Source organism: Perognathus longimembris, chromosome 14 (assembly GCF_023159225.1).
Source record: "Perognathus longimembris pacificus isolate PPM17 chromosome 14, ASM2315922v1, whole genome shotgun sequence".
NCBI classification, from domain to species: Eukaryota; Metazoa; Chordata; class Mammalia; order Rodentia; family Heteromyidae; genus Perognathus; species Perognathus longimembris.
Window position 1 is genome coordinate 33,566,272 of NC_063174.1, and position 23,653 is coordinate 33,589,924.

Sequence of the window (23,653 nt, forward strand, 5' to 3'; positions counted from 1 at the left end):
CCAGCCATTGCTTTTTATCATACAGATCAAGTATCACCTCTCAAGACTTCCCTGGCTTTTCTTTCTAACAAAATCATACCCTTTCCTTGCTTTATCTTTTTCTTAGCTCTTAGTGCTATGGAGAAACATACCAACTCATCTACCATTTGTGGCCTTCTTTCTCACTGTCACCAGGTTCCGAGAGAGCGAGCACCCTTGTTTTTCCCTGCCACGTCCATAGCATCTGGCATGGGTTTTACTCTGTCGATAAGCACTGATGGGTTCACACAGTACACTTTGCAGACAGGAAGCCTCAGCATGATTCTGCAGCTATGGCCGGGCAGCAAGGGGAGGTAAGATAGCTTGGCTTCACAACTCCAAACCTCTGCTCTCCACCCTGTGTGCTTCAGCCTTCTTTGGCATCTGTCTGTCTGTCCTAGCTATCATTTATTGTGGGGCTAGAACCCAGGCCTGGGTGCTGTTTCTGAGCTCTTTTGCTCAAGGCTAGCACTTTATTACTTTGAGCCCCAGTGCCACTTCCGGTTTTGAGTGGTTAATTGGGGCTAAGTGTTTCATGGGGACTTTTCTGCTTGGGCTGGCTTTAAACCTCTATCTCAGATCTCAGCCTCCTAAGTAGCTAGGATTACAGGTCTGATCCACCAGTGCCTGGCTTTTGGCACCTATTTATACAGCTTCCAAAATTGCTAGTAGGGATTTAAATGCAAGATGACTTGGGGAGAAAAAGGCATGGAATTCTGGAAGACCTGGGCTTCACCTTGGCCTGTACATGGGTTCTAGTGACAAAGCTTGAGAGAAAAGTTCCTGGGTGCTGAGTATGTGCCTTTGTTCTAAGCAAAGCCTTAACCTGTAGAAGGACAGAATGTGCTGGGTGTTGGTGGCTCATGCCTGTATTCCTAGCTATTCAAGAGGCTGAGATGAAAAGATAGAGGTTCAAAGCTAGCCCTGACAGTTGAATCTGAGATTAGCCAGCAAAAAGCCAGAAATGAAGGCATGGCTCAAATGGTAGAGCATCAGCCTTGGCTCCATCTCTTGGGCTCCATGGGGAGATGTCTGTTGTTGTGAGTAGTGAAGAACACAGAGAACATTTCCTGGCTTCCCAAATCCCTACCTGGAGGCCCTGGCTAAGTGGGTGTTGTGAGATGACATAGACTATGTGTGGTTAACCCTAATATACTTTAGCTGAAGTATTTATTTTAGTCCAGCATCCCAAGAGCCATGTGTGCCTCCGTTTTCCTGATCTGTAAATTAGGGCTAATACCAGCTGCCCACCTACCTACAACTCCCTTCTGCCTTGCTACTGTGAAGACAGAAGGGTTAATATCACCAGGCTTTGAGGGCCTGGGTGGGGGAGGCGCCCCATAAATGGAGTATTGTTGTGCTGGTGAATGATCTGGCTTTGTTTGAGTCTTCAGTATTTGACTTCCTGCACTTAGTGTCCCAAGTGCTTCATTGCTGGAGATATTTGCAAATCAGACATAGCTCAGCCCAGTGGTGCTCACCTCCTGGGACTGTGGCTGGGTTCTCCCCTAGCAGGGACCTACTGAGCTGTGGTAGAAAGCTACATTTCCGTGCTGGACCCCCCCCCCCCCGCCAGCAATCAGGAATGAGAGAAATGCAGAAAGTATGACCCACACGCGGAACTGGTTCTGAATAGGACTTTATTGAAGAGGTTTCCCAGGAGGCGGGCGCTTTAATTCCCGAGGCTGTTGGTGGCAGTTTGCTGCTCGCCCCAAGCCTGTTAACTACTGGGCTGCCGGATCCATCCCAGGGAGAATGCCGCTCCCTGGCTGCTGGCTCCTCACCACCCTCTCTGTGCTCCTCTCGGTGCTCCTGTTCCCATGGGAGCCCTTTTGAGGAAAGCGGTAGGTACTCCTGGGGCTAGTGAGGTGTCCCTGGGAGTCTATCAATTCTAGGCCTCCAAAGCCTTGTCTGGCAATCTCCAGGAAACTAGGCATGCCAGATTTGGGGCACAAAGCAGATTTTTCCCTCAGGCATTCAGAAACGGAGGGTCATATCTGGTACAGGTGGGGGGCGGGGCGTGGGGGGGTGGCTCCTTCATACCTTGCCCTGGCTCTTTGCAGTGGGTTTGTTCATGTGGCTGTATTCCTTTTTTTGGAGATGGCTACATTGTTTTGCTAGGTGGCTGCAGGGGGTCTTCTCACGGCAAACATCCATAGTCAGGTGGTTAGAGAAGGTTCTAGAGGGACTCAGACAGAGCACAGTGTGCTTGTATGCACAGTGCGTGAATGCACGTAGGCACACACACACATACAACCACACTGGGAAAAGCAGAGTTAATCTCTCAGTGCTTCCTGAAGCTTCCTTTTCCCAGAATCCACAGGGGGTGGTTGTTTTGGATCCAATCAAGTGGTGGCTGGTAGAGCAGGTGAAAGGAGGTTCTCCGCCACCCTGATAGATGCCAGGCCACTATTTTCATAGCTCTGGATAGCAGGTGCAAGGAGCTGCGGCAGATTGTTGCTCTGGCTTGACTTTCTTCTCCCCTTGAATCCATGCTACACTTTCCCAGGGCTAGACTTTGCTATCTAGGCTATGCTTCTTTATGTCATCTGCACCCCAGAATCTGGCATTTGGTGACAGCCGCCCAGCTTCAGCTGGGGGAGAAAGCTTTCTTCTCCCGAAACTGGTTGGATGAGTTTCTTAGGCTTCCTTGGTGGAGGCCTGTTAGCTGGGGAGGTGGGGGATGGGACAGGTTGTGGATGGAGGGGCTTCTTGGCCTGTGAAGGGTGGGGGTCCACAAGGAGAAGCCTGTGTGAAAGGCTAGCCCTCCTTGAGAACTCACACTTGTATGTGAGTCTGTGAAGTCTGCCTTGGATAATTTACTTCCTAGTTAGTGTCTTGGTGAAAATCCAGGGGAAAAGGAGGGAGCTTTGTTGAAGGCCTGAAAGACAAGCAAGTGGGCTAGTTTGGGCCTCTGCCACAGTTCCCAGTCACACATACCTTTTCTGAGCGTGAATGCTGTTTTCTTGCTTGGGATCTTTTCTGGACTGGGATCCCTGGAGGAGATTCCCCTCTGGCTGAAACCTAGAATCAGTTTTCTAGAGGAGGTGGTCTCTTCCTGATTCTCATTTCTGCATAGCTTCAGGCTGTCACCGTCTATTGGGTCACATTTCTTCCTTCCCTCTGCATGTGGGTTGGAATGGGGCTCATTCTTTTTAGTTGGTGTTTCCCTAAGCTTTCTCTTCCTAGAAATGCTCCTTCTGGGCTTCTCTATTCTTCTCCAACACCCATTAGCTTTTGGGACACCTGAAACCACAGCCCCACATCTCATTTTGTACTTTTCTTTTAAGGCATGTTTTCCCACCTGCTCTCATGGACATGTTAGTTTGAGTAGTGACTTTCAGTCCTGCCCTGGATCGTGTCTTACCCCAAGCAGCCCTACAGTTCCCTCCAGCCTGGCCTCTTGCTGCCGGGTACACAGTGTTGGGTGATCAGATGCTTTGGGGATCCAGCTTTCCCCGTGCATTTCCCTTGGCATCAGATGCCCTCACCTGTCTCCCTCACCTGACTCGGCTAGAATGTCGCCTCCTTCCAGGTGCACTTGCGTTTCTGTTAGCACTATTTAGCCACACTTCTGTACTAGCATGTAAGGCATATTTTATGCCTTACAATAATGAGTGATGCCTTGGATGTTTGTGCTCACGCCTGCGGACCCCCATAGATAGCTTTGTTCTTTCTGGCTCCTGGTACAGGCCGTCTCACCCCATGGAATGCTGAGTGATGTGCCTGCTTGCCATAGCAGTCAGACTGACTCATTTATGCTTAGATTTCTTATTTGACCTTCTGTTGGGTATGGGTATCAGGCTATTTTTCCTCACCAGCCAAATAGCTCTGTATTTGCCCATATAGGACCATGGTCTGAGTCCTAGAGGATAGATTAACACTGGTTGGTGGAGGAAGGGTTAGGTTATGCTGGTTCACCAAGTTTAACTTTAGTTAAATTAATACCTTTTAGTATTAGCTTGATATGGGTTTAAAAAAAGAATTGGGTACAAGTCAGGAAAATCTTTTGTCGTGCTGTTTATGGAACAAATAAGACTTACCAGTCATGGTCATTAACATCATCACCACTGTTTTTGGTGACCTTACCTACTGTGTGTGTATTGGATGCACAATTTACATCCTGGTATTCTTTTAAGCTTGGTTGAAGTTGACACTGTTGCTATGCCCATTTTGCTGATGAGGAACTTGGAGCTTAGGGAGTTCTGGTAACATATTCAAGGCAACATATAGCCAAGAAAACATAGGAATTGGAATTCAGACCAGGCCTTCATGACTGAACTCCTCTATGTAAATTTCATTTGCTTAGCCTCCATGGATTTGCCTGGCCTGCTTGCTTACTTGCATTTTCTCTTCTCCGCTGAGAACTTCTGTTCCCAGTTGGCTTCTACTAAGATACTCCAGTGCATTTGTTGTATAATAAATACTATAGCTATGAAGGTGTGGCTCTGCTTTTCTTTTGCAGATGGCTTCCAGCTTATAGGCCCTAAGGTACTTCCAAAGGAGCCAGTAAGATGAGTAATTTACAAGACTTAGGTCCTAAATTTTGTACTAATCCTGTGAGCTTTGCTTTTATTTGTTTGTTTTGTTTCCTTTCTAGTACTGGGGATTGAACTGTGGGCCTTGTACACAGTACTGTGTCCCCTGTACCACTGAGCTACATGTGAACTTTTTGATCTAAAGATGGGAACTTTAGATCTGTTGATGTTTATTTTTTTGCGGGGGTGGGGAAGGAGGCGGGGAGGTGTTATTTCAAGCACCATCTTTTACAGCTTTCTTTGGCTGCTTCATCTTCTGGGAACCTTGTATCAATTCCTACCACTTGTCACCATGGTGACAAGTTTTTTTTTTTTTTTTTTGCCAGTCCTGGGGCTTGAACTCAGGGCCTGAGCACTGTCCTTGGCTTCTTTTTGCTCAAGGCTAGCACTCTACCTCTTGAGCCACAATGCCACTTCTGGCTTTTTCTGTTTTATGTGGCGCTTAGGAATCGAACCCAGGGCTTCATACATGCTAGGCAAGCACTCTACTACTAAGCCACATTCCCAGCCCCTGTAGGGAGATATCATCATTGCAGTCCCTTTTCCAGACTTGGCCACTTTCCCTTCTTTTTCCCCAGTCTTTTGTGACTGATCACTTAGTATATGGCCTGGCAGGGTAGTTGTACCCTTGCTGTAGCTCCTTGTTTGGGGCCAAGTAGGTCGAAAGTGCTGGGGTGAATGATCCTGGGTGCTCCTTGGCTCACTGGAAACTTGCTAGCAATGACTAATACGGAGGAAATGGTTTTGGTCTTTACTTGAATGGCTGTTTACTCTTCTGGCGATGAGAGTGGGGAGAGGGGTTGTAGATATAATCCTGCAGACTCCTCAGCAGACATTTATTGAGCACCTAGTGCTGTGACTTGCTCCCTGGGGATGAAGGCTTTTACTGAGGTCCAGAAGAAACGCTTGCATGTATGAGTGCCATGGACCAGTGATGCCCAGCGGCACTGGAGTTCAAAGAAGGGTGTTAGCTTCTTTCTGCTGCTGTAACAAATTCCACACACTGGGGCTGGGAATATAGCCTAGTGGCAGGAGAGCTTGCCTCACATACATGAAGCCCTGGGTTCGATTCCCCAGCACCACATATATAGAAAACGGCCAGAAGTGGCGCTGTGGCTCAAGTGGCAGAGTGCTAGCCTTGAGCAAAAAAAAAAAAGAAGCCAGGGACAGTGCTCAGACCCTGAGTCCAAGCCCCAGGAGTGGCCAAAAACAAAACAAAACAAATTCCACACACTTAGAAACTTAACACACATTTACTAAGTTCTGAAGGTCAGAAGTTTGCCAGGATCCACAGGCCTATGTTTCTTCTGGGTGTTCCAGGGTGAAAGTAATTCCCTTGCCCTTTCCAGATTCCTGATGCTGTGACCCCTCCTTTATCTTCAAAGGTAGATGTATAACATCTTCCCTTTTTGTTTGTTTCTCTCTGTCCCTCTGCCCCAGTCATCACTCTGATTCCTGTGGGGCCCCTCTTATGATTACCTTGGGAGACCCTTAATTTATTCACATTCTTTTTTTTTTTTTTTTTGCCTGTCCTGGGCCTTGGACTCAGGGCTTGAGCACTTTCCCTGCCTTCTTTTTTGCTCAAGGCTAGCACTCTGCCACTTGAGCCACAGCGCCACTTCTGGCCATTTTCTATATGTGTGGTGCTTGGGAATGGAACCCAGGGCTTCGCGTATACGAGACAAGCACTCTTGCCACTAGGCCATATTCCCAGCCCCAATGTATTCACATTCTTAAAGTCCCTTTTGGTGTCCAGGTGACAGGTTCAGAGACTCTGGATAGATCTTGGTGGGGAACATTACGCAGCTTACAGTAGTGCCTGTGTTGGGAGGAACTGGAAATTGGTCTCAATTTGTAGCCAACTTTAGGTACATCCAAGGTCATTCCTGGTGTGAGACGGGACAGGTGCACTTGTTGGGGTAGCGGGAGGTGGGAGGTGGTCTTCCTCCTGAGCACGGTGCCAGGGGCTTTCCTTCCTTTTTCAAGGCCAGACTGAAGGAATTTTCTGGACTTCAGTCAGTAGGCCCAGACTTCCTCTGGAATTCAGGTGGGAGGTCTCCGTAGGCCAGGCAACCGCAATCCTGTTCCTTCTTGGCAGCTGCAGGCCTGCCCCAGGGACCCAGCCAATTGTCCCTGGGGCCCTGCTGCGCTCAGGTGGTGGGGAAACCAATTCCCAAGGGAAAATGAATTTGCGCCAGCTGAGCTGGCTTTGGGTGGCCCAGAAATCTTGGTCACACTGTTCACCCAGCCTCTGAGACAGAACATGTTGCTCATATTAAACACAAAGTTACTTTCTAGGGAGCCTTCCCAGGTCCTGGGGCACCCAATCTCCAGGAGGCAGGGGAGGGGGGCAGAGTGAGGAATGTGTTGGGGGAAGGAACAGAGTCAGACTGAGTGGGGGTGGGGGGGTCCCTCCCTTCCCTCTGAGACTCTCAGTGTTCATGGAGGAAGCGCTATATGAACAGACATATGAGCTGGGTTTCTGCTGGGACAATTAGGGGAGCAGTGTGTGGGGGGGGAGTGCTGAGGAGTTTCAGGATCTTGGGTGAGGTCTTTCTTTCTTGGCAGTCATGGTTGCTCCCCCTCGGTTGGTCTGGAGAAGTGGCTGCTCTTTGGCTTCCATCTGGGGAGATTATCAGGGTGGGCCTCAGGCCATGTCTGGAGAATGTCAAAGGCCTTCAGCCCCCCTGGTTTTGAAAACATAGGGATGAGAGAACATGGAAGGCCAGTGGGGGAGGAGGCCGCTGGAGGGAGAATGGAGGATGAAGGGTGGAGGCTTTGTCCCTGAGGCAAAAGAGCTGCATGTGTACAGCTGCAGGCTATATTCTTCCTTCGCTGCACCCACAGTTGCCCGTGGGGGAACTGTTACTTCCAGCAGGCGCTGTGGGGCTTCCACTCTTGGCTTTTAGGTGTGGGATGAAGGACACTAGGTGAAAAGATGATGTCAGTCTTTTGGAACCAGAATGTTTTCAGGGAGTCTCCAGTCTCCCCGCCTCCTAGAGGGCTCACCCCAAACATACCCCCCCCTCCTGTCTTTTCCATTCACTGGCCTGGGAGGGACACCCAGAGGAAGTGGGCCTGAATCTTGGGGGTCCTCCAGGACCAGAAGGCTCCAGGTGGGTTTTCCTATGGAATGATCCTTTTTGAAGGGAGGAGCAGGGGCCCATTGCCTGAGGGACGTGAGTCCTGTGGACAAAACTGGGACAAATGCACATTTTGGGGGCATCTTTGTTCTTCCCTGCAGGGTCAGATTGAGGGCGCAGTTGGCAGGGGAGGACGTGGGATGTGGCTGCTCTGCTGTGCTGGGCTTCCGAGGGCCTGCTGCAGCCTGCCCCAGTCAGGGCCTGTGGGGCCAGAGGTGGGGCAGGCAACCTGGGAAGCTGTGGGTAGAGGAAGGGTGTGGATTACATTTCAGTGTGGAGAAAGTTCAAAGAAGAAACTGATTTTTCTCCTTTTTCCTGCCCATGGCTCTTTCACAAAGGTATATATCTGCACTTCTTAGACATATCAGAAAGAAAAGTCTTTGGGGAAATTGTCAGAGAGCTTCACGGTATAGAACTTGAGATACTAGTATATTCTCACCCCCTACCCTCCCTTCCTCCCTCTTTCCCTGCCTGCTTGCCTGCTATTTGTGATCTTGGGGATTAAGCCTAGAGCCTTGCACATGCTGGACGAGCTTCTCTGCCCCCCGCACATCCCTCTTATTTTAAACATTTTTTTTCTTCTTGGTGAGACTGAGTATCACTGCTTCCATTTTCTTAGGCTGCCCTCATAACTATTGATTCTCATGTTCCACCTACCAAGTAGCTGGGATTATAGGTATGCACCCCTTCCCTGGGTAGAGATAGAAAGTTTTCTAGAAGCCTGATTCATGGGTTCATAACTGATTGGGTCATCGGAAGTTGGAAGAGGTCTCAGCTGGGGATATGTAGGGGACCTGGAGTCCTGGTAAGATAAGATGGTATGTGGGCATGGGCTTGAGTGTTGGGCTGCTGTTTGCTTCATCCTTTCCTTCTCTAGCAGCCTCATGCTCTGGCATGGCGTTTTTGTTCAAGGCTGCTACTCTGCCACTTGAGGCACAATTTTACTTCCTGCTTTTTGCTGGAGATAATGGTTCATGGGAGATCAGTGTGTCACGTTTTCTGACTGGACTGGCTTTGAATCATGAGCCTTGGATCTCAGCTCCCTGAGTTGTTAGGGTTACAGGTGTGAGCTGCCAGTGCCTGGCAGCAGCCAATATCTTCCAAGATGAGTATGAGCAATCAGCTTGTCATCTGGGTTTGGAATTGAGTTTTGCAACATGTGTGATGCTCACTGGGTGGGAAGGAAAGCTTGCCCATGCCCAGGAAACATGTGGGTAGTATTGTGTCTGTGAGAATCTGAGCTATACACAGGGCAGGGGTTCAAATGAGGCTCTAGGGGCTGAAACACACACACAAATAGAGTAGGATGTGTCTTCTCTATCACCATCTGGTGGCCTTCTTGACAGGCCGCACTTGAGCCCTGCTTTGCAGTACTTGCTCTCCTATTTGTTCTTTATCTCCCCCTGCCCTCTGCCCTTTTCTGGGCCTCTTGTTTTTTTGTCCAGCAAGTCCCCTTGGCCAGGAGAGAGACTGTATGATAATGTATGTTTCTCTTTTATTACCAGAGAAATGTAGAGTCTGATCCTGAGAACCTTTCTGCTTCCCCATGCCTGTGACTTTCACCTGGGATTTGTATTTTATCATTTTGTTCTAAAAGGAGAGTGAGTGGCCGTAGGCCACACAGCAGGTCTACAAATAGCTGTCTTGGTTAGCCATTTACACTGTCTTGTTGGAGGCCCAATCTTTCAAGTCTTCCTATGACCTATCCTCAACCCAAGCCATTAAATTCAGGAGCTGTGACTAATCCTTTGCTAGTGGCTCTGGCTGATGCAAAATCCATCAGGGAGGCAGTGGCCAGGAAAATGTGATAGAGCCGTAGTGAGGCAGTTCAGGTCCAGCTCCATACTTATTACTGCTGTGGCCCCAGTTGTGCAGCTGTAAAGTGGGGATCGTGGTAGTGCCCACTACATAGAGTTGTTACTGGGGCGGGTGGGTGACTTGCCATGTCTAGAGGGAGCACTCAGAACCGTTGAGCAGGTGGCCACTCCGCTTTGTTTAGCCTCAGAGGGTTTAGCAGAGATTCCACTTTCAAAATGTGAGCAAGTGTTTGCAGGTGGTAGCTGTGTTCAACCAGAGCTAACTTCTCCAAGTGAAGAAGTGCTTTAATTTTAGGTTTTTAATTTCTCTTTGGGGCCCCCATACAACGGACTCTCCAAATAGTGGCCCTCGGAAGGGTACTTTTTTTAAAAATCAAATTTTGTTGACAAGGTGTTGTGCAAAGGGGGTACAGTTACATAATAAGGCAGTGAATACATTTCTTGTGATATCTTACACCCTCGGAAGGGTACTTTTTGATGGCATGCATGGGCTAGGGTAGGGCTGTGATGAATCCTCTGCTTGAAGCCTGTGTGACCTGGCTGGCTAGGAAAGCCATTTGGGATTTGGGCCTTTTCCATTTAGCCTCCCCACAGGAGCTGACTGACCTCAGGACTAATCTGGGAAAGGTCTTAGGTCGTAAGGGCCTGCCCCTTTGTTCCAGCTGAACGGCTGGGGCCTGACTGTGCAACTGCTTTAAAGGCCTGCAGAGCACCTCAAGGAGAATGTCACACAGGGGAGGTTGGTCCAAGCTTGGGCTTTGTGCCTTTGTGTAGGAATGGCCTGGTATCCTGATGCTGCTTCTGCAGAAAGGCGTAGCTAATTCCTGTCAAGGCTCTTTGGAAAAGAGAATTGGTGGCAGCAGCTGCATCGGTACTACCTTTCCTAGGATCCTCTCTGAGATTCACTAACACGATCCTGAGGGCACCTTTCTGTGCCCTCATCTCTGAGCCATGTGAGGGGCTTATATACACACACGTTGGAGGACACACACACACACACACACACACACACACACACACACACACACACACACACCTACCACCACCACCACCAGCAGAGACAAAGCTGCCCCTGCTGGGTCAGTGGTGGCTGGCAAGTAGATCTGGACAAAAGTATCAGTTTGTTCACTGTTGCTAATTCACTTGCCAAGTCCGCCTTCATGACCCCTGCCCTTATGTGACTTGCAGCCAGGGCGGAGGGTCTGAAATGAGCGCAGTATTCCATAGAGAGCTCTCCAGAAGAGAAAACCTGAGGCTCCGAGAGTGAATCAGGTTTGTGAGGTTCCTAGAGGACACGGCCACTCTGAGATTTGGCATGGACTTGGGGGAGGAAATAATGCCCTGGCAGAGAGGACAATATTTGCGAAAGTCACAGTTCAGAGGGGCTGGCTTCCAGGTGGGAGCAGAGACACAAAACCCAGGAGGGGCTGCCAAGAGCACCAGAGTGATGACACTTCTAGATAGCCTCCTCCTAGCTCAGGCCCCTGGCCCCTGGTCCTGTCTGGTCAGGTAGCTTCTGAGTTCTGGGCTGGGTTAGGAGACTTGGGGCAGTAGAGGTGAGAGGAATGCCTCAGGATTTCTTTTCCCCTGTCATGCGATCATTGTGGAAAGTGGTGTTGGTAAAGTTCTGGTTTGCAAGACACCAGCTTTTCCCAAAGCCCCAACCTGAAGTAGGCTCACAACCTGAAGCTGCCCACGGGCCTGCCTAGGAGTTGTACCATCACTTTAAGGAATAAAGTCCTCCCGAGGCTGTGTTTGCCTCACCTGGGTGCAGTTTCCTGACTTGTGTGCTGCATTAACTCAGCCATGCAGAGGGGAGTTTGTAGAAACTCAGAGGTGGCTCAGACCTGGGGAATTTCCTGGTCTGGTTGAGTCAGGCTCCTACCTATACCAGGTGCTGGGGGTGGAGTAGAGGAAAGTTGGTTACTCTCTCCTCCCTCTTTCCTATCAATATCCATGAACGTTTCAGATGTATGCTAAAGCCACAGATGCTCTGAGAGTTGCAGTCCTAGGTAGACTATTATTACCCACTCATTTGTGGATTACTGTTGTCCCTGTGTGTTGATCTTGGAATAGGCCTGACAGTCTGGGGTACAGTATTACTCACTAGTTTGTGTGTTGTCTTAATAGTGTTCCTATCTGGTGACCCTGGAGCAGGCCTTGACAGACAGGTACTTGGGATGTTCTTCTTCTTCATTTTTCCTTTTCTTTTTTTGGGCCAGAACTGGGGTTTCAACTCAGGGCTTCATGCTTGTTCAGCTGGTGCTTATCACTTGAGCTCCATTTCCAGCCCAGCTTTTTTGGTGGTTATTTTGGAGATGGTATTTCAGGGACTTTTCTACCCGTGCTGGTTTCAAACTGTGATCTTCAGATCTCAGCCTCCTAAATAGGATTACAGGCATGAACCTCTCTGGCACTTGTGCAGAAGGATGTGCATTAGATAATGGTAACTAGCATCACCCCGCTGGTGGCTTATTTGTGCCATGAACCATACTAGGGGCTTTAGCGCTGGGAATATAGCCTAATGGTAAAGTGCTCACCTTGTATACATGAAGCCCTGGGCTTGATTCCTCAGCACCACATATATAGAAAAAAGCCAGAAGTGGCACTGTGGCTCAAGTGTCAGAGTGCTAGCCTTGAGGAAAAAGAAGCCAGGTACAGTGCTCGGGCCCTGAGTTCAAGCCCCAGGACTCGCAAAAAAAAACAACAAAACACAAAAAACAAACCAAGACATACTAGGAGCTTTATAGGTATCGGGTTACTCCTTCCTGGGGTCACATGCTTGAAGTAGGCTTTATCTCTGCTTATTTTACAGGTGAGGTGCTGAAGCCCTGAGACACAAAGTACTTTGCCTAAGTGGTAGGACTGGGCTTTAAGTTCTTCACAAGGCACTTTGTTTGCTTCACTGTGCTGACAAGAGCTAGATGGTCTGTCTGCTTTCCTGAGGTCTCAGTTTTCTTGGTCCCTGTTGTTCCCTGTTGTAGGTCACCTTTCCCTACCCTGGGAAGGATGGAGATGGAGCTAGAAGGATCAGGACAGAATGTTAGTTGGATATGGTCTTCATCTGTGTTCAGTGATTTGGTTTTTTGTTTGTCAACCATAGGGCTTGAACTCAGGGCCTGGGCACTGTCCCTGAGCTTTTTTCTTTCTTTCTTTTTTTAAAATTACCTGCTCAAGGCTAGTGCTCTAGATACTTGGAGCCACAGCTCCACTTCTGGTGAGACTCAATTGGAATTGAGTCTCATGGACTTCCTCCCTGGGCTGGCTTTGAACCATGATCCTCAGTTCTCCTCCTGAGTAGTTAGGATTACAGACTGAGATACCAGCTTCTGACTCTGTTTTTTGTTTGTACAAAAAAAACTGTGGTAAAATATACCTCATAAAAAGCTTGCCATCCTGACCACACAGAAATGTAATTCCATGACACTGAATGGACTTGTGCAGTAAGAAAACCTCCCATGCCACCCTTCCTCACCATGGGCAACCTCCTTTCTGCCTTCTGATTCTGTGGAGACTCAAGGGGACATACTTCTATCTGTTTTGATCCAGAATCTCCCAGAAGTACCTTCCTCAGGCAGCGATGCCAGGATGCCCGTCTCTGCTACCCTTCACCCAGATGGCAGCCAGGAGCGGCCATCGAGCCTGATGTCCACCACCTCCTCTGGCTCTTCTCGTGACAGCCACAGTGCCATGGAGGAGCCCACTGGCCCCGAGGCTTCTGCCCAGAATGGGGTGGGCTCCCCATGTGGCCGTCATTCCCCTAACATCAACAATAACTCCAGCGGCTGGATGAACGGGAAGGGGTCCCTGTCCCCATTCAACGGCCGGGCAGCAGGACCTGTCCACAAGCTCAGCTACCTGGGCCGAGTGGTGCGCGAGATTGTGGAAACGGAGCGCATGTATGTGCAGGACCTGCGCAGCATCGTGGAGGTGCGTGCTGAGGCCAGGGAGGGAGGGTAATCTCTTTCTGGGGTTGGGATGCTGATCTCCAGTGGTCCATGCCTGGGAGGAGCCCCTTCCTACTCCAGGATAGAAAATTTACACCTGTGTGTCTCAGAGCTTCAGCCTCTGGGGAGCATGAGGAGGCTCCCAGGCTCTTGCACTGGGGAGACTATTCACTTCTCATGCTTCCTTTATGACACTGAGTTACAGCAGTAGTTTGGGGAGGGGGGACTTCTGTAAGTGCTCAGGAAGTGGGCACTGTGAGGGGGATCCTAGGGCCTGACAGGGAAGACCACCCTGTGCAGCAGGAACTGAATCCAGGCAGTCCCAACAGGATCCTTGCCTGGCTCTGGGATCTGTTTTGGGCATCATGTGATACCTGAGCCCAATGCTCTTCCTCTGCAAAGCCAAGGGCACACCTGACTTGCAGGTGTGGTGTAGGAGAAGTGTTTCCCACCAGATAGGGTGGGACAGGGTGCAGGCACTGTTGGTGTTAATCTGCCATCTGTCTCTCTGTGGCTTCTTCTCTTATGAGGACATTAGTCATTGGACTTAAAGCCATCCCAAAATGTTAAATAATAATTTTAGAGGGAGATGTTGCTAGGGTTATGCATATGTTAGGCAAGTATTCTACCACTTGAACCACAGCATCACTTCTGGCCTTTTCTGTTTATGTGGTGCTGAGGAATTGAACCCAGGGCTTCATGCATGCCAAGCAAGCACTCTACCACTAAACCATATTCCCAGCCCTTTTTGTTTTTATTTAGTTTTTGAGACAGGGTCTTGATAATGTTGTGTTGTTTACACCACAGACTAAACAGCTGGGATTACAGATGTGTACCACTATGCCCAGCTTCTTCTTCTTCTTCTTCTTTTTTTTTTTTTTTGGCCAGTCCTGGGCCTTGGACTCAGGGCCTGAGCACTGTCCCTGGCTTCTTCCCGCTCAAGGCTAGCACTCTGCCACTTGAGCCACAGCGCCGCTTCTGGCCGTTTTCTGTATATGTGGTGCTGGGGAATCGAACCTAGGGCCTCGTGTATCCAAGGCAGGCACTCTTGCCACTAAGCTATATCCCCAGCCCCTCTTCTTCTTTTTTTTGGGCGGGGGGAGTGCTGGTACTGGGGCTTGAACTTGACCTCATACTCTCACTGGGCTTTTTCACTCAAGTTTGGCACTCTACTGCTTGAGCCACAGCTCTGCTTCTGGCTTTTTCTGCTGGTTATTTGGAAATAATAGTCTCACTGACTTTTCTGCTGTGTTGGCTTTAAGCAGAAATTCTCAGATCTCAGCCCCTTGAATAGTTAAGATTATAGGTATGTGTCACCAATGCCTGGCATACCCAGTTTTTTAAAATGTTGTGATCTTGAGAGTATTAATTAGTGATATTTGTAAGGACCCTATTTCCAAATAAGATTGCTTTCTGAGTGCCAAGTGGACATGAATTTGGGGGTAGATACTATCCAGCCCCGGTGAGTGCTGTCTGTGAAGTTGTCAATAGCTATACAATGCAGTGAGGAACTGAGGTGTGGCTAAGGGAGGTAGTGGGGCAGGCTGGAGCTAGGAGTGACCATGCCCTGACTGCCTCTCTCCATGCAGGACTACCTCTTGAAGATCATCGACACCCCTGGTCTCTTGAAGCCAGAGCAAGTCAGTGCTCTCTTTGGGAACATAGAGAGCATCTATGCACTGAACAGGTACATGAGTGGGGGTGATGCTCTGGGGCCGCACCTCAGGGCCTGAGGAATGTCCCTGGACTCAAGGGGCTGTGACAGGTGGGCCTGAGACCTGATCGCTGAGGATGGGGAACAGAGGTCTACCCCTGCACAAAGGCACAGTTAGCTCTGCCCTGCAGAGAGGATGCCGGCTTGGAGACTGTGCCCTTGGCTGATGCATTTTCTAGAGATAATTTGAAGTCATGTGCTCCTGTCTCCAGAAAGCTGGGTCAACACCTGCTTCCACACTGTTGTTCTTCCTTTGGATGGCTTTGTCCTTCTCCTCCCCTCCCCCACTTCTCTTCTGTGCTGGTTCTGGGGCTTGAGCTTAGGACCTGGGTTCTGTCCTTGGGCTTTTTTGCTCAAGGCTAGTGTTCCACCACATAAGCCACAGCCCCATTTCTGGCTTTTGGGGTGCTTAATTGGATAGAAGAATCACACAAACTTTCTTGTCCAGACTGGCTTTGAAATGTGAACCTCAGATTTCAGCTTCCTGAGTAGCTAGGATTATAAGCATACAGGCATGAGCCACCAGTGCTTGCCCTGTTCTTCTCATTGTTGTCCTTTACTTGCAAGTCTCATAATTCTTCTTCCTCTTTTCCCACTGATCCCAAGGGAGGTTGGGCTCCCTGGAGATGATCTGACCTGTTAGTGGAATGTAGGGGTCAAACAAGACCTGGTGAGACTGAATAAAGCCTGGCAAGGCTACCTTAGGGCCAGCTAAGGAGGCTCTGTGAGGGTTTCAATCTGCTATTGTAGGACCACAGGCCCTCAGGCCACCCAAAGACCCTGTGGTGTGCTGGGGGACTGGTGTTGATAGGCTGAGGCCCCTCCCCCCAGATGTCGTAATGTGGGCGGAAGAACTTGTGCAGATGGAGAAGTCTGGGAGAACAGGGCCCAGAAAGAGGGGTGAGGGTGGGGCTGGGAAAAGCCAAGGAACATAGGTAGAGGAGGCAGGGGACCCTATTTCTGGGATTTCTTATGGTGCCTCATCTCAGATCAGGGGTGCCAGGCTCACCCCTTCTCTCCATACTTCTTTCCCATCCAGAAGCCTGCTTTTTTGCTAGTCCCCTCTCTTCTTCCCCCTTTAATCTCTGTTTTTGTGTGTTTTGACTCCTTCTGCCCGCAGAGGAGCCGTGTCCCCTCCTGAGGTGGGTACAGGTGTCCGCTCTTTCTCCTCTGTTGAAGCACGTGTGCATTCTGGGCTTCCTGTTTGTTGTGCTGGCTATTTTGTGTGGTTGCTGCCTGGGGCAGGGCTCATTCAGAGGGTGGGAGCTCCAGCTGTTAGCATGACCCCAAGGCTGAATGTGAGTCTAGGTGTGAGAATGTGGGCAGGGGGCATGTCAGTGGTGAGGAGTCTGCTGAGGTTGAGCTCTGATCGCTGCTTTCCCTCTTACCCAGCCAACTACTCAGAGACTTGGACAGCTGCAATAGTGACCCAGTGGCTGTGGCCAGCTGCTTTGTGGAGAGGGTAAGAAGGGTTGGGCCATTGCCTCTTGTCCTGCCTTGTTGGGCACTCAAAGGGATGAGAATATCCAACCCGAGACTTCTGAGTCCTGGGGAATCCTCCTTCAGAATGCGTTGAGTGGGGTGGAGCTAGGGGCCGGGTAGATGAATTGCTCTAGACAAATGGGTACAAAGATGACTCTGCAGGCACTTGGGGGAGGGAGGACAGAGCATGCTCAGGGACCAGGCGCATGTCTTTGGTCCTATCAGGTTTATATTCAAATGAGAAGCTTCCTGAAGTCTCTATTTTTGGTCTCTCTTTAGAGCCAAGAGTTTGATATCTACACTCAGTACTGCAACAACTACCCGAAGTGAGTAAATGGGGTGGAGAGGGGGAGGTCTAGCTATTTGATGAGTCTGGGTCCCTGCCACTTCCCCAGGCCTTCCCCAGGTGTTGACAGCCTCATCACCCTACTCCCATCTCCCGCTCCCAGCTCCGTGGCTGCCCTGACAGAATGTATGCAGGACAAGCAGCAGGCCAAATTCTTCCGGGACCGGCAGGAGCTTCTGCAGCACTCGCTGCCCTTGGGCTCCTACCTGCTGAAGCCAGTCCAGCGCATCCTCAAGTACCACCTGCTACTCCAGGTAGCCAGGAGGCTCCTACCCCAGGATTGGGGGCTTGGGGATGGGGATAGAGCCCTTGAGTTGGTGTTGCCCAAATCCCTGTGTCCTATATAGGAAATTGCCAAACATTTTGATGAGGAAGAGGATGGCTTTGAAGTGGTGGAAGATGCCATTGACACCATGACCTGTGTTGCATGGTACATCAATGACATGAAGCGGAGACATGAGCACGCAGTCCGGCTCCAGGTACTCTGGGCTGGGAGGCTGGGGAGATGTGGGTGGGAAGGCCAGGTGGGGGGCGGGGCTTGGGAAGGGGACTGTGGACACTCTGCTGGGCAGAGCCAAGGGATGCTGTCTGGGAGCTTTGCCATCAGTCTGCATAGGCCTTCTGGGGCCCACAAGGCCTAACCCTGGGCTTTGGGGCCTCTGTTGTAGGAGATTCAATCGCTGCTCATTAACTGGAAAGGGCCAGACCTGACTACCTATGGGGAGCTCGTCTTAGAGGGCACGTTCCGTGTGCACCGAGTGCGAAATGAGAGGACTTTTTTCCTGTTTGACAAGATACTGCTCATCACCAAGAAGCGGGGCGATCACTTTGTCTATAAGGGTCACATCCCGGTAACCAGGCTACCCTGCCTCCTTTGCCACCTTCTCTCCTTCCTGAAAGACCTTGGCTCCTCCACTTCTTGCCTGTTCATTGGGTTTCAGTGCCATCCTTCTGAGACTATCTTGAGGGTTGGAGGCCTCCCTCCTTCTTCCTTGACCACCTTGTCCTCTGCCCCTCCAGTGTTCCTCACTGATGCTGATCGAAAGTACCAGGGACTCCCTGTGCTTCACCGTCACCCACTACAAGCACAGCAAGCAGCAGTACAGTATCCAGGTGAGGGCTGGTCAGGACACAGGGGCGGGGGCCAAGACTTCCCAGCATACCTGCATGGGATTCCTGGTTCCTTAGCTGCTTTGAGTCCCAGGGTTTCTAGTAGGGATCATAGTGGACACCTCTGAGAGTTGTAAAGATCCAAAGCCACCTTGTAGGCTGCAACAAAACCCCTCTTTTCCACTTTTTCCACTGGATGCCAGTACTAGCAATGCCACACACCTTCTGCCTATAATAATAACTCTGGGTTATTAATAATAACCTGTAATCATAACAGTGGGTCCCTTTCCCTTGGGCCCTTCCAGGCCAGGACAGCGGAAGAGAAACGCAGCTGGACTCATCACATCAAGAGGCTCATCCTGGAAAACCACCATGCCACCATCCCTCAGAAGGTTGGTCCCCCAGAGTGCTCCTGATGGGGTGCAGGGAGAATGGGTCTCCCCAGCCAAGGCTGGAGAGTCTGCTGGGGCTCTCCACCTCTGGACACAGGCTGTGCTGGACAGCATGTGTCAGCATAAGAGATGCACAGGCCTGGGCACAGCCCTGTGGGGTGTCTTGGTGAGCAGAGAAGGTGTAGCACAGAGAAAGGTGGTAACTAGGTGACTTTCTTTTCCCTCTAGGCCAAGGAAGCCATCTTGGAAATGGACTCCTATTGTAAGTTATCTCTTCCTACCTATTTTGTGCCTAATGATGTGAATAGCCAGGTTGGGCTGTGTCCTAGGCGAGCTTTGCTTGATGCTTTCATTCCAGGAGCAGAGGACAGGGGTGGGGTGGGAGTCTCCTATCATACCTCCTCTACAACTAGGGTCCTGGTCCTGCCAAGGGGCTTCTGAGGCCGGTGGAGCAGGGGAGGTCTAGAATTGGGCTGGTGTGGTGACAGCACCCGATTGTCTCCTTCCTGCTTGCAGATCCCACTCGGTACCGCTGTAGCCCAGAGCGGCTAAAGAAGGCCTGGTCCTCCCAGGATGAGGTGTCCACCCATGCACGGCAGGGGCGCCGGCAATCTGGTAAGGGAAGGGTTTAGCCATGGCAACAGATCTTTTCATGGGATCCCGGATCCTTCTGGGGACCATCTGCAACATCGGGGCTGCCACTCTCAACTCTGCAGAAACCTGGGGAAGGGTGGCAGGGAAGATCAGTGAGCACATGTGGAGAGTCCTCTCCCTGGGCTCCCTCCCTCACCAAGCACCACGGGACCTTCTTTTTATTCTATTTATTTATTTATTTATTTATTTTATTTTATTTTATTTTATTTCTGCTTTCCAGAATGGTTGTATTAGTTTACATTCCCACCAGCAGTGCAATAGGGTTTCTCTTTCTTGGCAGGCAGTTCTCCTTTTGAGAGCTCTCAAACTGCTTGTCCACTCAGGCCTTGGCATCTCTTTGCTCTGTTCCCATTGAAAGCTTCTTTCTCTGTTTCTCGGCCAGGACCAAGACTTAGGCACAGTGGATAGTCCCAGCCCAGGCCTAGAGTGACACAAGAAAAATAAGTTAGACTAAGTGGCACCAAATCCAGACAGGAAATATTTACTTTGGGTCTCTGGAAAAAGTTCCATTTTCCTCTCTTGGGTTTTCTTCCATTACTGGACTTGCTAATGGGCTTTTAGATTTATTGGAACAAATCGTCTATTTAGAAAGAAAAAAAAACTTTGCTTTTATTTTTAGCTCTACAGTATATTCTGTGCTGATTTTATTCTGCTATTCAGTCTGAGGCCTAGTGACAAATCTGGGATAAGACACAGAACAGTGTTGCACAAGAACCACTTTAGAGTCATCTAGAGAAAAATATTTTTGATTGATGGCAGCTGGGTCTTGGGTCTGATCCACGAGTGTACTGGGTTTTGATTGACTGATGTGTGGGTTTCATTTTCTAGAAGACAGATCCAGGTTGTCTCTGGAAAGCTCTTGGTATTACTCTGGGTGGATCTTGAACCTTGGGAAAACTGGCAACCTTCTCCCCCTCCACCCAAAAAAAGAAAGCATTTATTTAGGTATTTACTTATGGATAAAGTGTGTGTGTGTGTGTGTGTGTGTGTGTGTGTGTGTGTGTGTGTGTGTGTGTGTGTTGTGATCTTGGATATGTCCACTGCTAAGGATCAGCTAATAAACCTCAGTAGATTTCCTGTGGCACCAAGTTTGTAGAAGATCATGGCTAGCCCAAAGCTGACTTAATGCAAGGCAGGCTGGAGGGACAGGGCTGGGCTAAGGGAGTGGGAGAGAAGACTCTTCAGCCAAGGTTCTTGTACCCCTGCCGTCATGTCTGTCCCTATAAAGGCTGGGGAATAAGGTAACAACACCATCAGCCTAATGGTTATGTTTTGTGTCCTGTCCCCAGAGCCTGGTCCCCCCCTGTCCAGCCGGGCAACACTCCCCAGCAGGCAGCGAGGTTTCATCCTGTCAGGCCATAAGGACCGTAGGAAGTCTGGTGCGACATTCTGCTTTCCAGCCATGGTGCTCGGGCTTGGCAGGGGTGTAGCTAATGTGCTGGTGTGCTCTTTATTAGGTAGAGACCTGGCTAGTTGGTCTGACTGCAGGAGGGGGGGGGGCAGCTTGGGGCCCATCCCTCCCTTGTAGTGCCAGAACCAAGGGCCAGGGCTAAGTGCTAACATGTTGGGCAGTGTAGTGTGCTGGGTGGAGGACTTTAAAGGAACATGAATGGCTCAGGTCCTCTTCTTTGTTGACAAAGTGTTGGTGGGCTCGGGAACACTGGGGAGGTAGTCTCCCTGAGGTCCTAGCCTTGCTGGGGTGAACCAAGTGGACTTTGAGCTGGTGATGGGCTGACAGCGCTGTGAGCTTGGGATGCGGCCAGACACGGCTGTTTCCTGGCCTGCAGCTCACTGCCCATTTGCTTTCTTCCGCAGAGCCAACCAGACACCTGCTGAGACAACTGAGTGAGAAATGTAAGTAGGTGACAGGGCGGCAGCCATTCCCAGGGGCCTCTAGGTGGGACGGGGGAGTGAAGCAGGTAACTACCCTGGTGGGCAGTTGTGGAGAGCAGATTAGTGGGAACTCAGCCTCTGTTCCTCCCACGAAGAGGGCCTCACCTCTGCGGAGGGGCTCAACCTGCTTAACCTGTGCCATTCCCTTGGTAACAGTGGGAGCCAGGTGCCACGCACAGGCTTGTGCTGTTCTTCACCCGGTTCCTCAGCTGTCCATCATTCATTTGGAAGCCAGGATTGAGTGAGGGGGGTCTGGGAGTTGGAGCCCCCAGGGGCTCTAGCTTCTCTAAACAGACTCTTCCCTGCTTGTTGGTCTCTCCCCCCACCCCCCTCCTCTCCGTGCCCTGTGTGGATTTGGTGGTGGATCGGCAGCCAAAGCAGCAGGAATGAAGGTGAGGCCCAGGTGCTCTTGGAGGCCAGGGAAGGGGCACTGGCTGAACGGAGAGTGGGTGGGACTGCCCGGGTCAGCCCCGGGGGAATGCCCCCCATCTTGTTCTTGGAGAAGCTGTGATGACCTGTCCAGCCTGGCTCTGCTCTCATATTTCCCTGTCTGGAGTGAGGAAAGCTGGGTCTGCCTTCCTACCACAAAATGGCCACTTCTCACGGGACTCCATTGAGGCCCACTTGGACATGTAGAGTGCCTTTCTGTGTGACGCCTCAGCTCCCCACATGCCCAGAGGAGGCAGGAGGCAGGAGGTTACCCTCAAGGTGGGTAACCAGGGGTCCTTGTGTTCTGGACAGCATGCAGGCAGCGCCGGTGCCCTCCTGGATTTTGAGCAGGTACCTCATACGCAGAGTCTGCAACCAGAGACTGAGGGGGCTGCCCCAGAGGAGGAGGAGCAGGAGGAGGAGGAACAGGAGGAAGAGGAGCGGCAGGAGGAAGAAGAGGAGGTGGTGGATGAGGAGGAGGAGGAGGAGGAGGAAGAAGAAGAGGAGCAGGCTTCTCCTGCCTCTCTGGAGGACCTGGCAGGGCATGAAGGCAGTGAGAAGGTGCCCCAGCCAGAGGCCCCAGGCTTGGAGGCAGAGGAGGAGGAGGAGGAGGTGGTGGAGGAGGAGAGTCTGGCAGTGGAGGAGCAGGTAGCCGACTTCGCAAGCTCCCTGCTGGCCGCCCTCCACTGCTGGCACTATCGGGCCAACGCTTTACTTTTCTCCCGGGGTGCTATGGTGAGGTGTCTCTTTGATCTCCCCTTCCCCTTGCATGTTCCTTAGCATGTGCATGTCCTTCCAAGAGTCCCCTCTTGTGCCCTCCCCACCCTCTGCTCTTGCATCAGCATTTCTTAACCCTCTCACTTGCTGTCACACCTGGGTGAGCCCCTGGCATGCACTCTTTCAGCACTGGGTGCCCACAGTATACTCTTCCCCCAGGCAGAACTAATGTGGAGTGGGAGGTGGGGAATGGAAAGCCAGTACACAGTGGGGCTGGAAGGGAAGGTCAAGTCTACTTGGCTGGGAAGGGAAGGTGGGCTGGGCTTTTCTGAAGCTGCACACCAGCCCCAGGCCTGGTTGCTCAGGTTGTTCTGGAATGGCTCACGTCCAGGCTGGTTCCCAATGCCAAGCCAGTCCCCCATCAGGGTGTGGGAGGGAATGTAGGAGTGACTAGGTGATCATTGTTCTGGAGCTGATGGTTGACCTCTTTCTTGCTACAGGGAAAAGGACAAAGGGATTCGGAAGGTTCCAAGAGCAGCAAAAGGCCCAGCAACCGGTCCCCAACCAGTGCTGAGAGGAGCATGAGCTTCAAGTCGGTCTCTTCCCTTGCAGAGGTGAGTGGTCAGCAGGTGGAATGGAGATGTGCTGGCTGTCCAGAGCCCAGATCCCTAGATCAGATGCTAGCTGTCTTGTTGGGCCCATGGAAACAGGGACTCTCCCACTCACCACTCTTGCCCCTTTAGGATGCCTGTCTAGACTAGAAGTATATGGTTTAGTGAGCAGATAGCCTCTTCCTGTGAGTTAGAGGAGACCATCCCTTAGATGCATTTCCATGCCAAGGGGCACAGCCAGTGGGTGTGGACCAAATTTTAGACCTCTGTACAGGACACATGGTTCATACCTGCCATAACATGCCAGATGTTTAAGTTACATCAAGGCCTACAATATGCATATCTACTCTACACCTCCTGTTCCTTCTGTTCCTCACACTAGTTCTAGAAGGAAAAGGCTCAGTAGTCAAGTAGTGGGCTGAACACCAGGCAGCTTCTGAGACACAGAGATGACACAGACCCAAATTTCTGCCTTAGAGCCAGGGCTAGCTTCTTTGTGCTTTCTGTGGGTTATGTGGAGCTGACTTGTTTGCTTTCCCAAAGGACAAGGTCATGACTTAGAACCTAGGTTGGATCATAAGACAAGACTAAGCACCTGGATGACTTGGATAGAAATATACTGTGGTGCCCTAGTCTGTACAAGTTACTATAACAAAATATCTTAAACTGGGCACTTCTTTTTTTATTTTTTCCTTTTTCATAATTATTATTTTTTTATTAATTTATTTGTTTATTAGTTGAACACAAATTTTTTGACAAGGTGTTGTGCAAAAAGGGTACAGTTACATAGTAGGGCAGTGTGTACATTTCTTGTGATATCTTATGTCCTGTTTTTCTATCCC

The 23,653-nt window shown here is 50.5% G+C and overlaps 1 protein-coding gene across 7 annotated transcripts in view; it reads left to right on the forward strand.

The window, feature by feature from the left end:
- Plekhg3 (pleckstrin homology and RhoGEF domain containing G3) overlaps positions 1-23,653 on the forward strand; it is a 43,355-nt gene that overhangs the window by 12,843 nt on the left and 6,859 nt on the right. For 3 of the 7 annotated variants that reach the window (XM_048362706.1, XM_048362704.1, XM_048362705.1), the window contains 15 exons: positions 13,066-13,446; positions 15,053-15,150; positions 16,570-16,639; positions 16,939-16,985; positions 17,109-17,259; positions 17,353-17,484; positions 17,674-17,856; positions 18,026-18,118; positions 18,421-18,507; positions 18,736-18,769; positions 19,024-19,122; positions 20,977-21,015; positions 21,427-21,446; positions 21,796-22,218; positions 22,701-22,814. In XM_048362706.1, the coding sequence (XP_048218663.1) occupies positions 13,105-13,446; positions 15,053-15,150; positions 16,570-16,639; positions 16,939-16,985; positions 17,109-17,259; positions 17,353-17,484; positions 17,674-17,856; positions 18,026-18,118; positions 18,421-18,507; positions 18,736-18,769; positions 19,024-19,122; positions 20,977-21,015; positions 21,427-21,446; positions 21,796-22,218; positions 22,701-22,814 (1,932 nt within the window). In that variant the 5' untranslated portion in view covers positions 13,066-13,104. Of the gene's footprint in view, positions 1-13,065; positions 13,447-15,052; positions 15,151-16,569; positions 16,640-16,938; positions 16,986-17,108; positions 17,260-17,352; positions 17,485-17,673; positions 17,857-18,025; positions 18,119-18,420; positions 18,508-18,735; positions 18,770-19,023; positions 19,123-20,450; positions 20,541-20,976; positions 21,016-21,426; positions 21,447-21,795; positions 22,219-22,700; positions 22,815-23,653 lie in introns of all 7 variants that reach the window. The other 4 variants (XM_048362711.1, XM_048362708.1, XM_048362709.1 and 1 more) reach the window with 4 other exon arrangements.